The 14,922-nt window shown below is 48.0% G+C and overlaps 1 protein-coding gene across 1 annotated transcript; it reads left to right on the top strand.

Annotated features, from left to right (window-relative positions):
- Positions 1–9,592: 9,592 nt before the first annotated feature.
- MEX3B (mex-3 RNA binding family member B) lies at positions 9,593–13,899 on the top strand. Its single transcript, XM_008015640.3, has 2 exons — positions 9,593–10,235; positions 11,069–13,899. The coding sequence occupies exons 1-2, from the start codon at positions 9,971–9,973 to the stop codon at positions 12,517–12,519; spliced, it is 1,716 nt and encodes a 571-aa protein (XP_008013831.2). The 5' UTR covers positions 9,593–9,970; the 3' UTR covers positions 12,520–13,899.
- Positions 13,900–14,922: the final 1,023 nt, after the last annotated feature.

Below are 14,922 nucleotides of genomic sequence, written 5' to 3'. Positions count from 1 at the left end.
TTAGTTCAAGTTGATTTTCCTTTAAAACATACACACCAAGTTTATGGGTATTGATACCAGTGGTTTCCCAGGTGGTTTTTTTTGTTTGTTTGTTTTTAATGGATTCTCATTCTGTTGCCAGACTGGAGTGCAGTGGCACTAGCTTGGCTTACTGCAACCTCTGCCTCCTGGGTTCAAGTGATTCTCCTGCCTCAGCCTCCCGAGTAGCTGGGACTACAGACACGTGCCACCACGCCCAGCTAATTTTTGTATTTTTAGTAGAGATGGGGTTTCACCATGTTGGTCAGGATGGTCTTGATCTCTTGAACTCATGATCCACCCACTTTGGCCTCCCAAAGTGCTGGGATTACAGACGTGAGCCACCACGCCTGGCCTCATATAGGTATTTCACAAAATGATTTCCTCCATTAGGATCATATTCAAAAAGTCCTTCCCCTACTCCACAATTACAGACAGTCACATACATTCCATTTGATTCTTCTCTATGATTTCATTTTTAAAACTTAATTCCTTAATCCACCTGGAATTTATTGTGGTGTGGCTGTGAGGTTAAGAAAAAAAAAAATTCAATCTAATATAATGTTTCTAAAAAGCCAGTTGTCTCAGCATCATTTTTGGAATAATCTTTCCCCTCATTCATTTACATTTCTACCTTTGTCACATAGAAAATACTTTTTTTCCAACTTGGGTTTCTTTCTAAACCTATAAGTCCATTTTAATGATCTAGTTAACTTTTGATGCCAGTATATACCATTTTAAGTTTTGCAGTTGCATAACATAGTTAATACAGAAGAGTGCAAGGGCTGCTTATTTTTCTTCTTTTTCCTTTTATTTTGGGTGGCGGGGGAGGGAACAGGGTCTTGCTTTGTTGCCTAGGCTGGAGTGCAGCGGCATGATTACTGCTCACCATAGCCTCAACCTCTTGGGCTCAAGCCATCCTCCCACTTCAGCCTCCTGAGTAGCTGGGATTACAGGGGTGCACCACCAGGACCAGCTAATTTTTTTTTTTTTTTTTTTGTAAAGACAGTGGTCTTGCTTTGTTACCCAGGCTGGTCTCAAACTCCTGGGCTCAAGCCCACCTCAGCCTCCCAGAGTGCTAGAATTACAAACATGAGCCACTGTGCCTGGTCATTTTTCTTCTTTTTCAAAGTTGATCAATTATGTGAACATCAACACTAGAATCTGCAAATGTCACTTCCTGTATCAGCAACGAGGAAGCACCCTTATTTTATAGATAAAATAAGCACCTTATTTTACAGATGAGGAAACCGAGCACAGAAAGAAGAGACACTTGCTCAAGGTCACAAAAACAAGGTAGGTCCAGAAACAGTGAAACACAGGTAGTCTAGCTGCAGGGACCGTGATCATAAACTTTGCAAAGTGGGGCAGACCCAACCTCAGAATCAACCTCCTTCAAGTCAGAGCATTTTCTCTGCATATCTATTATTATTGACTTCTTGGTATTGGTTTTATTTATTTGGTTGTTTTATGATTTCATATGTTTCATTGTGTTTTGTTATATACTTTCTATTTATAATGCTTCTTAAAATTTTCTGAAGAAATTTACAGACTATTTTCTTTCTTCTATTCTGAGATGTGGAACTTATCATGTTCATACTTTAAACTCTTTGGCTAGGTTTACTAATAATTGTGCTTACCCAAAAGCATTAACAGCTACTTCTTTGGTTTTCAAGGTCAGTGAATCTTCATATGGCCGCATACACATTTTAGTACAATGATAACTGGAGAATTTTAATAAATAAAGTTGTAGAAGATATGGTTTATGAACATAAAATGATTCTATTATTAGATAAAATTTCAACAGCACTGTGACATAATTTTTATTGTTTTAATTAAATTGCATGGAAAAGAAACAATTTTATCATGAGAATAAAGAGGATGATCGTTCAAAGTTATTTGTGAGAATATCATGGCTGTACTGCATTAGCATCTTGACTTTTAAGGTGATGTTTAATAGAGACATAACAATTCTTTAGGTCGTAAAGGCAATTCTTGCTGTTTTAAAAAATGTTATGAGAACAGGTGTGATCACATAAAGTATTTAAAAAGGTGAAAGAATTTTCAATATTTTCCACTCTATATTCTACTGCTTTATAAGAAGACTGACAAGAAAACCCACATTTCACTAGATCGTATCTACATCTCACTGGCAGGAAAGAAGGGCCCATATGAGCTACCTACCTAAGTAGGAACTATTATTCCTACTTTACAGATGACAAAACCAAAGCTCAGAGGCTAAGTGACTAGTTGAATGTCAACAGACCAACTGAAGAAAACTCAAAATGTCACCACTCACCAAATTCATCTGTCTATCCAGCCAGTGCACACATCCTTGGCAGATGTCTCCCAATTAAGTGGAGTGTGTGCGTGTGTGGGCACAGTGAGGTGGCCCACCATGCCTGCAGGCAGCTCTAAGCTTAAGGAAGTTCTTATCCTATTCCGGTATCCATCTTCCCCTAATATCTATCCATGTTCGGCCCTATGGAATATAAGCCTCCCATTGAGTAGTTTTTAAATATTGGAAAACTACCAATTTCCTCCATCGGTTACTATCCCTTTCCAATTGTGACTGTTTTAAACCTTATTTACCGAGTACTTTTGACTATGTGGCATTTTACCTTGTATTTATTTATTATTAATCTCATTGTCATTCTCAACTCTGAGGAATAAATACAATTAGCCTCTGTCTAAAAAGTAATAGTTTCTTTAATTATTTCTTTTATATGATGATTTTGAATCCTTTTGCAGTCCTGGCTGTCTTTTTATGAGCACATTTCTATTTGAGAAAGTCAGCAGGAATCTGGATTCTGGAGTCACTGAAGTCCCAACGCTAGTTCCAACTCTTCCTAGAAACGTGATCTTAGAAACGTTAATTTATATAACAGAAATGATAATACATATATTACAGGTATGGTGTGAGAATTAAATGAGAAGCTGTCCATGTATTGTTCCTGACTGGTTTCATGTGCCAATGCATACTGCTCATTTTATTTTGCTTTATTTCCATGCTATTGAGGTCCTTTTAAGAATATTTGCCCACTGTGGCCAGGCACAGTGGCTCACACATGTAATCCCAGCACTTTGGGAGGCCGAGGTAGGCAGATCACAAGGTCAGGAGATCGAGACCATCCTGGCTAACACAGTGAAACCCCATCACTACTAAAAAAAAACAAAAAACAAAAACAATGTAGCCAGGCGTGGTGGCGGGCGCCTGTTGTCCCAGATACTTGGGAGGCTGAGGCAGGCAGGAGAGTGGCATGAACCTGGAAGGCAGAGCTTGCAGTGAGGTGAGATTGTGCCACTGCACTCCAGCCTGGGCGACAGAGCAAGGCTCTATCAAAAAAAAAAAAAAAAAAAAAAAAAAGAAAAGAAAAGAAAAAAGAAGAAAAAGAAGAATATTCTCCCACTGTGGAACGACTTTTGCTGCCGGTGACTCCTCTGTCTCCCCCAAGCAGGGTTATATAGTTCCTTGAGACATTCCCTTCACCAAAAGGCATTCCTTAGCTCAGGGAAAGGAAAGTGGAGAGGAATGGTGAGTGAGACCGTCTTTAAATGCCCTGAACTACTGCCCCCTTCCTTATTGTCTACTATGTAGATTTGGGGAGTGATTCTCTTAGCAACCTCTTAGGTTTGATATCAGCAATATTGACCCATGAGACTACCCCAAAGCCAAAGCATGAAACATAGAAAGGGTTCAGTAGGGACAATACCAGATTTCCTTAAATCACAAAGCAAGAGAGCACATCACACTGGATGTCTCACTCTGGCTTCCTGCCCTGCTCCATATCAACGGGCAATTGACGTTGGGGGGGCCATTTCCTATTCTGGCCTTCAGCTTGCGGTTACATGAGAGTGTTGGACCACACACTCTCTAGCATCCTGCGATTCTAACTTTCTATGGATTTCATCAGTTTTATAGATATGAGTTCAACCTACAACTTTGGGAAACAAATGATTCAACTGCAAAAAACACTTGAATCCCACTGATCTATTTTATCAGGAAGAAAAAATGACACCTTCTTCCTGAAGATTGTGTTTCCGGGCTCCTTGAATTCTGAGAGATCTTACAATTACTTTCTATTTTTCTTACTCCTTTCTGCTATTGCAAAATGGTTATTACCAATTATTAACTAAGTGATGTTTAATTTTAGAAGTCAAGCTACTTGTAAGGGCCCATATAAATGTGTGCTAGGGTTAGCTTTAGATTTGTTTTCTGCTTCTATTTACACCAAGGACAGGATTGGGAAGAGGTTTTATTTTAATAAGCTTTTTAGCATGATTTAATTTTTTAAACTCAGCATGTATTACTTTAAAAAGTTAACTGAATAAAGATGTATGTTCCTAACTTGAACCACACAGAAAAGTAAAATACAAATAAAATTGTGATCTCATTACTTAAAGAATAACATCATAGGCCATGCACAGTGGCTCACGCCTGTAATCTCAGCACTTTGGGAGGCCAAGGCGGGCACATCACTTGAAGTCAGGAGTTCAAGACCAGCCTGGCCAACATGATGAAACCTCGTCTCTACTAAAACGCAAAAAAAATTAGCTGGGCATGGTGACGTGTGCCTGCAATCCCAGCTACTTGGGAGGCTGAGTCAGGAGAATCACTTAAACCCGGGAGGCCAAGGTGGCAGTGAGCAGAAATCGCGCCACTGCACTCCAGCCTGGGAGACAGAGCAAGACTCCATCAGAAAGAAAAGAAAAGAAAAAAGAAAAGAAAAGAGAAGAAGGAAAGGAGGAACAAAGGAAGGAAGGAGGGAGGGAGGGAGGGAAAGAACCATTGCTAAAATTTTGATGCAATTCCTTGCAGCCTATTCATTTACTGTTTCTAATGCTTAATAAGTGTTTAGTAACACATACATACACACTGCACATTGTCTCCTTTCTTCTTCATTCAACATAAGGAAAGCATTTCCTATATTATTAAAACATTTTTAAAAAGGTGTGTGTGTTACATGTGTTATATGTCACACACACTTTAACCACACAAAGACAACAGGAGAACATAAAAAATCAAGATGCTTTCACGTCTCCTCACACATGTGATTCTTATAATCCTGTGTGAGAAGCAGGACTGGAAATATTTTCAACTTCCATCTGAAAATGCATAGCTCAGAAACAGGAAGGAACTTAACGGTTAAGATCACAGGCTTGGGGTACCACATACCAGCTGTATGACCCTGGGCACAATAATGGATCTAAGATTTGTGTACCATGAAGCCTGTATCATTTTAGGGGTTCTCCTTAAGGAAAATAATAAAAAATTTACTTGTGAAAATTTTAGTGATTTCATGTGATCTTGTAAGTATATTGCCAGGACCTCTCCCAGGGCCATGGAAGGGTCTGTGTTAAGTGAGGAGCCCTGTAGCTTCATTTCACCTGCTCTGTTTGGGTAAGTGACTTATTTTCATCTGTAAAATGGGGATAATAAAAGTATTTGACTCTGAGTAGTTAGAAAGATTAAACAAGATACTGTATTGTCAAGTATTTTGTAAACTTCCTGGCACATAATAAGCACTTAAGGGTCACCTGTGATTACTAATGTTATTCAAAATCGTGTCATTGTGGCTGGTGTCATTTGAGCTGCTTCCCAGAGACTGAGCGATTTATGTACATACTTAAAGTTACACCTTCAAGATGGTACAGCTTGGCTCATTTAATAAGCATTTCTAGAGTTCCTGCTAGATGCTATGCACTGTGCTAGGCTCCAGTCTCAATTCATTCTCACATCACATTCATTAGAAGCCCAATTCAGGTATCCCCTCCTCTGGGAAGCCCTTCTAGGACCCTAAGTCGACTCACTACCATCTGGGCACTTGTCTCGCTGTGTGACTGGGTTTGGACATGACCAATATTCAAGGAAAAGACACTCTCCTGCCCCTCTGCCACCCTGTTCATTTCGGTTCAGTATAATAGATACTTTTCTCTATGCCTATAATACATTATGGAGGTGCTCAATAATCTTAAATGAGTTGACTGAGAATGTGTTTGTTCTCACAGGAAGATTTCAGTTTCTTTTGCAAGCTATTTAATTTGTAAAAGTAAGCAAGATGTGCGCGAAATAGTTTGAGACATCTGAAAACAAAACAAGGTTGCCTCATTGTTCATCTCGTTTTTGTGTGATAGCTTTACTTTTTCTCATTTTATGTCATCTGAAATTCTCTATTATATTGCCAGACCTCATTCTGCAAGCTTCTCTCTTGTGCTAATAAAAAATATTATGGCCACATCGGGAAGTCCTTAGGGAATGTGTTCCGCATCAGGAAAAGTAGTTAAGCTCTGGGGTCCTAAGGGAGCCTGGGAAAGTCTATCCAGAAACTATGGGGTTAGAATGTATTATCTATTTAAAAACAGAACTGGACTTTGCAAGTTTTATGATATCTTGGCTTATTAAAGCCATTAACTGAGAATTAAAATTTCTGGATTGTTACTTTTATAATAGCAGTCAAGTGTCGGAAAATATCCTGACCAGTCAGTAAGGCATACAAATAGAGAAGGCAAGGAGTAGCTGTGACTAAAGCGCCAACTACATTTGCTTGGTACCTGGGAATTTACGAGTTAGCTTTTGCTATCATTATCCGTCTCGCTAAAGCAACCCTATGAGGCAGGTGGGAAGGTGGATGCCAGCCTCTTTTGACAGACAACACTGAAGAGCTGGCGCTGGAAACCAGATCTGTCAAGACATCGTACTGCTTCTATCACTCTCACCACCGTCCTATGCTCTTGAGAGTGCCTTCGATGTTGTGGGTGTCTTCAGAAAAGCATGCGGATCTCTGTTTAGGTTTTACTCAAGTATTCATCTCCGTGGAGGGTGACCTGGGCTACACGAACATGGGCACCTCAGCATCAGCAGCTTTCCATGAATTCCTATGGTAAGGGGTTCAGCTTATCCTTCATGTGGCTGAAGATGTATGATTTCACTGAACATTGGCAGTTATAGCCAAGTACAACTCCTCCCTTCAGGATCCAGAAGGGAAGAATGACATTAAGCATGTCACCTTGGTGAAATGTTGCAATCACCTTCCGGGTAATGACCCGACAGCCCCAGGGACTCCTCTGAAATATCCAATCCTCTAAGTTTAAACACATTTCAGAGTTAATCCACCTCAATTCTTATCGCTGCAGATGCAAGCAGAAGGAGTTATGGCAGGTCTGAAAATATTAGTGGCCAAGCTCCCTAGCAGAAGCAGACTCTCCCTACACCCCATTATCCGTGCACAGCTCCTCATCAGCGGAGGAACAACTTTACCTTCATTATATTTTCTACTTGGAAAAAAAAAGAAATCTCAGTAGGCCCAATCCGAAGGCTATGAAATTCAGAGAAACAGAGCTAAGAAGCGAGAAACTAGCCCTTTGTGTTAAATAGATGGAAATGCTCCAAGCGCCTTTCCAGTCTGCTTTCTGTTTAAAGGCCTTGCGTGAGCGCGGGAGGCTGGGCCTCATCTCTGGCTCTCCCCAGTCAGGACCCCTTACTCAAAACCCTCCATCTCGGCAAGAACCCTTATTCCCAAGTTAGTTGGATTCCAAGTCCATAAACCGGGTCAAAAGAATACAGAAATTTCCTACTGGAGCTCTAAGTGGTGGCTTTCACGGAGGACTCAGCATCATCCTCCTACCTGCCTCCTCCCATCGAACATTCCCTTTTAAGAAAAACACACACCAGGCTTCGGGAAGCTGACGTAAACATCCTGAGGAAATAACCACTGTAAGTGGCTTCTAAACCCATTTCCCCAAGGAAATAATCAGCACCTCTTTCCCAAGACAGCTCCAGGTGAGCAAGCGGGGAAGGGAGCGGCACCTCCGCGTTCTCAAAAGTAAAGGCGCTTGCGGAACTGTCTGATTCCTAAGCGCGCGCCCATCCACTGTCGCATTTAATCCTCCGAACGACCCACGAGGTGGTAAGGGCGGGGATTTTTTTTTCTTTTTCATTTTACGGATGAGAAACCAAGGCCCACAGCGCTCGTTCCCTCTAGCCGGGGTCACGAAGGGCACACCTAGGGGAGCCTCTGCCTTCAAGCTCCGGGACCCCCCCGCGGCTCCACGAGGTCTCCGGAGTTAGCCCGTGTACGGCTGCGGCCGTATGGCCTCATTGTTTTGGGCAGGCGTCCCGCTGTGCGGGCCTTGGGTGACTCTAAGAACCGCGGGCCCAGCCGCTCTGCGGAACGGTTCGCGGCGGGACGCAAAGGGCGCGGCGAGCCAGGCGGCTTCCGGAACAAAGGACAGGAGAGCGCGCGGGGACCGAAGGAGTGTCAGCCCTGGTGGGCAGCAGAGGGGGATGCGAGCGGAGAGGAGCAGCGCGCACCGCTCCGGCCCGCCCCTCAAAGCCTCCTTCCTTCTCTCTCGCGCTCGGAGACTGTCCCTGGGAGATCCGGGAGGGGGCGCAGCTCGCAGTCCTAGCCGGCAGGTCCCGTCGCAACCTCCCTCTGCCGCCACCCCCACCCTGAGAAGCGCACAAAGAGCTGCAGGGCACCGAGCGCTCACCTCCCGTCGGGGCGGTGCCGCGGCCTGGGCCGGCGCGCGCGCGCGCGCGGGCCGCACCGCCCGCCTTAAAGGGCCCGCCCGCTCCGCGCGCGCACTGCGCATGCCCGGCCGCGGGGCTAGGAGGGGAGGGATAGGGGAACAGCGGGCGCGCACGCCCGCGCCGGCCGCTGGCGCTGTGGCCTGCGTCCCCGCGGTGGCGGCCGGCGCTCGTGCGCGTGTCAGAACCCGCAGGGTCTCGGCCCGGGCGCCGGGCGTGTGCTGGACTCTGGTGCCATGCATTCCAGAGGTCGCCAGCAGCCCGGCTGGCGGAGCTCGCGCGGCAACCAGCTTTCCCGTTCTCAGTTTCAGGGCCAGATGGGCGAAGTGCTGCCCAAGGAGACAGAAATGTAGACGCGGGCGCGCGCGCGCGCGGGTGCCAGTGTGGGCGGGCGTGTGCTTTTGTGTCTCTTGCGCTCCCGCGCAGGTGGACAACCCGCGCCGGGAGTCACTCTGCCCGTGCGTCCCAAGACTTGGAGTCCCGTTTTCCATGTCGGAGTAATCGGGTCGCCGTTTTGGGCAGACTACAGACTCTTCTCCCAGAGGAAGCTTTGGCTCCACGGAAGGTTTCTTTGGAGCCACTAACGGGACTTTCTAAGGACTGCTCTTCTAGAGCCGGGCCCCAGGCACCAGAGTTGGGCGCGTTTTGTTTTCTGAATCAGGCGAGGGAGGAGACTTGGGGACAATGATTGTCCTCGGCTGATAGGTACATACAAGTGTCCCGAGCCTGCCAGTCCGCATTAGACAACAAAGAGAGGCGTTAGCGGCGGCGGGGGAGGGGCGCGGCCGGGAGGAGGACTGGGCGGGCTGCGGCGAGCGCGGGGGTGGGGGGTGGCGCTCTCCCTCCGCTCGCTCAACCCGCGGCCTCCTCCCGCCCCCGACCTGGCGCGCGCCAATCGCCTCCCCCAGCGATAGTGTCAGTAGCATTGTGGTGTCAGCTCCCGCCTGTGACGTTGCGCCTCCCTCGTCCCCCTCCGGAGTCGTCTGGCTGCAGAGGCTCAGTCAAGAGGCGGGGAGGAGAGGAGGAAAAAGCGCTGAGTGAGGGCGGGCGGGCGGGAGTGGAGGAGCCGAGGAGGGGCTCCTTAAAGAAACGCTTCTGTCGCTCGCCTGCTTGCTTTTCGCTCGGCATCGCGGCCAGCCAGCCGGGCACTCGGGGGGCACGCGCGGCCACCGCTAGAGCTCTGCCCCCACCCCACCCGCCAGCAGATCTGGGGTGGGGACCCAGGCGGGGCCTCCTGCAGCCACTGCCCGGTGCGGACCGCACAGAGCGACCCACTCCTCCCAGCACCGAGGAAGAAACAACGGAACCCTCAGCAGGCGGCCGGCCTCCCCGCCCCTGACCACCCGCTTCCCGGCTGCCTTTGTGGCCGCAGCTTCTCGCCGCCGAGCCGAGGGCCGGCGGGGGCGCGGCGCGCACGGCCGAGCGATGCCAAGCTCGCTGTTTGCAGACCTGGAGCGCAACGGCAGCGGCGGCGGCGGCGGCGGCGGCGGCGGCGGCAGCGGAGGGGGAGAGACCCTGGATGACCAAAGAGCCCTGCAGCTCGCGCTTGACCAGCTCTCCCTGCTGGGGCTGGACAGTGACGAGGGCGCCTCTCTGTACGACAGCGAGCCGCGCAAGAAGAGCGTGAACATGACCGAGTGCGTGCCGGTGCCCAGTTCTGAGCATGTCGCCGAGATCGTAGGGCGGCAAGGTAGGTCGAAGAGGGATGGGGAGGTGGGGAGCGGTGTAGGGTCTCAGGCCACTGCCTCGTGGGGAAGGCGTGTTCAGTATCGGCATCCGCGGCGTGGGGTGCCTTGGGGAGAGAGGAAGAGCCTCGCTATGGGCCGGCGCCCCAGACAAAGAAAGTGCAGGCAGGCTGTCTCCCGGAGCCGCGCCGCTGCCCTGGCGGGATGCACTTTCTTCTGCAAAAATCACTGCCTTCTCCCCTAACGCCCCACACCCAACCCACCTCCAAAAAAACAATTTAAATGTAAGATGCTTGGGGGAGGGGGCCTTTGATCAGTCCTTTGGGAGGAGAGAGGAGGAGGAGTGAGCATAGGATGGGAGGAGGATTCTGGATTTCTGCAAAGCGGAATGGAGCCCAGAGGAGGAACAATGGGTCCCAGGACTCACACCCCACCCCCTGTCCCCAGTCCACCAGCGCTGAGGCATCGCGCCTGCAGCTGCCTTCCTTGAGCCCCTTCCCCGTGTCTTCAGAGCTGACGGCGCGCCCAGCTGGATCCCAGCGGCATCTCCCCAGATGACTTTTCTGGGATTCTCGGGTTTGATTCGGGACGACTGCAGTCACTGGGGGAGGGCCAGGTAGCCAATGGGCTGTTCCTCGAGCGTCTCGCGGGTGGGATTCACTGCCCAGCCCGTGGCGCGGCCCGAGGTCAGTGAGGGAGACGCCCCCTTTACGCCCATCTCTTGTCCTGCCGTCTCGCTGTCCTGAACGCGGGCTGTCCCCGGTCCCCGCGGTTACCCCAGGATAATGGGCGTGTCTATCTCTCTCTCCCACTTCTTCCTCCTTACCCTGGTTCCTAGGTTGTAAAATCAAAGCGCTGCGGGCGAAGACCAATACTTACATCAAGACCCCAGTTCGCGGGGAGGAGCCTGTCTTTGTTGTGACGGGCAGGAAGGAGGATGTGGCCATGGCTCGGAGGGAGATCATCTCCGCTGCAGAGCACTTCTCCATGATCCGCGCCTCCCGGAATAAGAACACGGCACTAAACGGCGCGGTGCCTGGGCCGCCCAACCTGCCCGGGCAGACCACCATCCAAGTGCGGGTGCCGTACCGCGTGGTGGGGCTCGTGGTGGGGCCCAAGGGCGCCACGATCAAGCGCATCCAGCAACAGACGCACACGTACATCGTGACACCTAGCCGGGATAAGGAGCCAGTGTTCGAGGTGACTGGCATGCCAGAGAACGTGGATCGCGCTCGAGAGGAGATTGAGGCGCACATTGCTCTGCGTACCGGCGGCATCATTGAGCTCACAGACGAGAACGACTTCCACGCCAACGGCACCGATGTGGGCTTCGACCTGCATCATGGGTCCGGCGGGTCCGGTCCAGGCAGCCTCTGGAGCAAGCCCACCCCCAGCATCACGCCCACCCCCGGCCGCAAGCCCTTCTCCAGCTACCGCAACGACAGCTCCAGCTCGCTTGGCAGTGCTTCCACAGACTCTTACTTCGGCGGCGGGACCAGCAGCAGCGCAGCCGCTACCCCGCGCCTGGCAGACTACAGCCCCCCCAGCCCCGCCCTGAGCTTTGCGCACAACGGAAACAACAACAACAACGGCAATGGGTACACCTACACAGCGGGGGAAGCCTCAGTGCCATCCCCCGACGGCTGCCCCGAGCTGCAGCCCACTTTTGACCCGGCTCCTGCTCCCCCACCTGGGGCACCACTTCTCTGGGCCCAGTTCGAGCGGTCGCCGGGAGGTGGACCTGCAGCTCCCGTATCATCTTCCTGCTCTTCCTCCGCATCTTCGTCTGCTTCTTCCTCCTCCGTGGTCTTTCCTGGGGGTGGCGCCAGTGCGCCCTCCAACGCCAACCTGGGGCTATTGGTGCACCGCCGGCTGCACCCTGGCACCAGCTGCCCGCGCCTGTCCCCGCCTTTGCACATGGCCCCGGGGGCGGGAGAGCACCACCTGGCTCGCCGGGTGCGCAGCGACCCAGGCGGAGGAGGCCTGGCCTACGCCGCTTATGCCAACGGGCTGGGGGCGCAGCTGCCTGGTTTGCAGCCGTCGGACACGTCGGGCTCCTCTTCTTCGTCCAGCTCCTCCTCCAGCTCTTCATCCTCTTCCTCTGGGCTTCGGCGTAAAGGCAGCCGCGACTGCTCCGTGTGCTTCGAGAGCGAAGTGATCGCCGCGCTGGTGCCCTGTGGCCACAACCTCTTCTGCATGGAGTGCGCCAACCGCATCTGTGAGAAGAGCGAGCCCGAGTGCCCGGTCTGCCACACCGCGGTCACTCAGGCCATCCGCATCTTTTCTTGAAGGCAGCGGGCGCTAGTGCGCACCGTGCCGGGGGAAGGGGGAACCCCTCCCCATCCTCATTCCCCAGCGCTCGCCTGACTCCCTGGTGCCCCTGCCCCTTTCTCCTTCCCGGCCCCACCAACACTCTTGAGATCCGAGAGGAGCTTGGAAAGCTGTAGTATCCGCTCATTTTTTAAATTTAATTTTTAAGTAAAGGAATTTGCCAGGATATCTGCATCAAGAGCAAGAGTACTGTAGCCTGGGAAACCTCTGAACACCTGAAATGCATGCTCTATAAATAATAGGAACGGCGACATTCTAGTAATGATAGTTTTTACACTGTACTTAATAGGAAGCTTCCAAAAGAAGAAAACCCCACAAGTTTTCCATTTTCTTAAAGTAGGAAAAAATGAACAGTAATGATGATGAAGATGATAGTAGTGCTGTGGGATGTGTGGACTGTTTAGTGTGTTCCCCTTTGTGGGTGGGTTCCTATGATACTTACTATAGAACACAGTGGATCCTTTTTGAATGTTCGTGGAAGGGCCAGGAGTTCCTGTGAAACCAGGATACTGCAGCTTTATTAAAGTTAAAGAAACTGTAACATATCTCTTATATATTAAAAACGTTTAAAAGTTTTAAAGAGAAATTGCATTAATACAGATTGAAGTATTTTATTCTTTTTTGACTTGAAAAATTATATTTCATATTGCAAAGATGTTTACAAGTATTTTAATTTAAGTTCAGTGAACTTTTTTGTAGCTGGGTTAAATCTTTTTATTTTAGTATGGCCTTATGGCAAAGAACACTGTATTATTTTAATAATCACACAATTGTGACGGAATTACAAACCATAAAATGTGTAATGTTTTGAACAGTATTCTGTTGGGATGGAGATTTTATAGGTTCAGACAAATCTTCTAGATCTGCTTCACCCAGCATATTTTCTATTCAGTGATATAAAGCATATTTTATTCTATATTATTACAAAAATGGAAATGTATAAACATGTCAAAAAGAACTGTTGATGCTTTCTAACATTTGTATAAATAGAATTCAGTGCAAGTTACAAAAATTCTGTTGCACCACTATAGTTTTAGTATTTCTATTTTAATACATTTGTTTACCACTTGTTTATGTATATGTAGGTGACGTTACTTGAGCTTAAATGTACTTTACTGAGCAAAGTTTAAAAAACAAAGTATATTTTATTTTATGATAAAGGGCCTTTAACCTCATGGTCAAATACTAATATTATATTTGCTGAGACAAGATTTGAAATTGTATCAAGAGTTTTATTTTTCTGACATTTAAAGTTCTACATAATAAAGGTAAAACTTAAGTAATGGTGCTACTTCATTTTTTAAGTATTTCTATATAAATAAAATATTGAAAATCTTATCTTGTGTGGTGACTTGATTTTTTTTTTTTAAGCCTCTTGGAATCTAACTGTAAGGGATCACTTTAAATTGACGAGTTGAAGTACAGAATTGCCAGGTACCTTTTTTATATTATGAATAGAATGGATTTTCAAAACAGGCCAGGGTTGTGTTCGGTTGGATGGGTGGCCGTGGATAACAGTATTTTTTCTAAAAATTGTAGTTATTTACTGAATTAGGGCCTCCATTAGACACACAAGTCACAGTGCCTAGGGCCCATGATACTTTTAGGGGTTCAGGAAACTTTATTTTAAAAATTAGAAAAAAAAGGAAATTAAAAAATTCAAAAAATGTTTTAGTTTTCAGCCCCACAAAACAGCATTTTGCCTAAAACATTAAGAAAAAATATTGAAATGTTTTAAGTTATATCAAAAATAAATATTAATATGGATATTAGGAAGGTAAAAAGGGCCAGGGAATGTCATCATTCCACCCAGCATGGGCCCCTGGGAGGATAGTGGGTCTAAGGCTCTTTGCCTGCTCAGTGGCAGAGAGAAGTTGGTTTCAGCTCAAGGTCACTCCCTTGGGGAAGCTGAAGAAGGAAGAAGGGATGACAGTTTCTGCTTGCAGAGGACCTTGCTGGATTTGGGCACTGGTCTTAATAGGCTTCTGCTTGTAGGGCAGACTAATTGGTGTTGACAGGCTGAGGGTGTTAAGTGTTTGTTGTTGTTTGAGGGAAGTTTTTGTTTGCTTTTGGCAGGCTCCACCTGCTCCCTGGCTGTGGGGTTTTGTCAAGGGGAGGAACCACGTGCTTTCACTTAACCTGAAGTCAGTCCTCTAGAGAGTATTTAGTAATGACCAGAGTATGTCACTGAATTTCCAGCAAACTTCCTGACTGAGTTGCCCCTGGAGAACAGTATCTGACTGGAGTATGGCAGGCATTTCTTTTCATCTCAGCAGGTGAATCTGAAGAGTAGACTAGTATAAATCGATCTTGGTGTAGTCCCTCTTCCCTTTGTGTTAATTTTTACCTGTTTGATGATTT

This window comes from Chlorocebus sabaeus, chromosome 26 (genome assembly GCF_047675955.1).
Source record: "Chlorocebus sabaeus isolate Y175 chromosome 26, mChlSab1.0.hap1, whole genome shotgun sequence".
NCBI lineage: Eukaryota > Metazoa > Chordata > Mammalia > Primates > Cercopithecidae > Chlorocebus > Chlorocebus sabaeus.
The sequence above is the reverse complement of the archived record's forward strand: the minus strand, read 5'-3'. Positions and strand labels throughout refer to the sequence as shown.

Excerpts from the sequence above, each read along its gene's own strand:
- MEX3B (XM_008015640.3), top strand. The coding sequence starts at position 9,971 with ATGCCAAGCTCGCTGTTTGCAGACCTGGAGCGCAACGGCAGCGGCGGC. Across the intron at positions 10,236-11,068 it reads CGAGATCGTAGGGCGGCAAG|GTTGTAAAATCAAAGCGCTG; the intron begins GTAGGTCGAAGA and ends CCTGGTTCCTAG.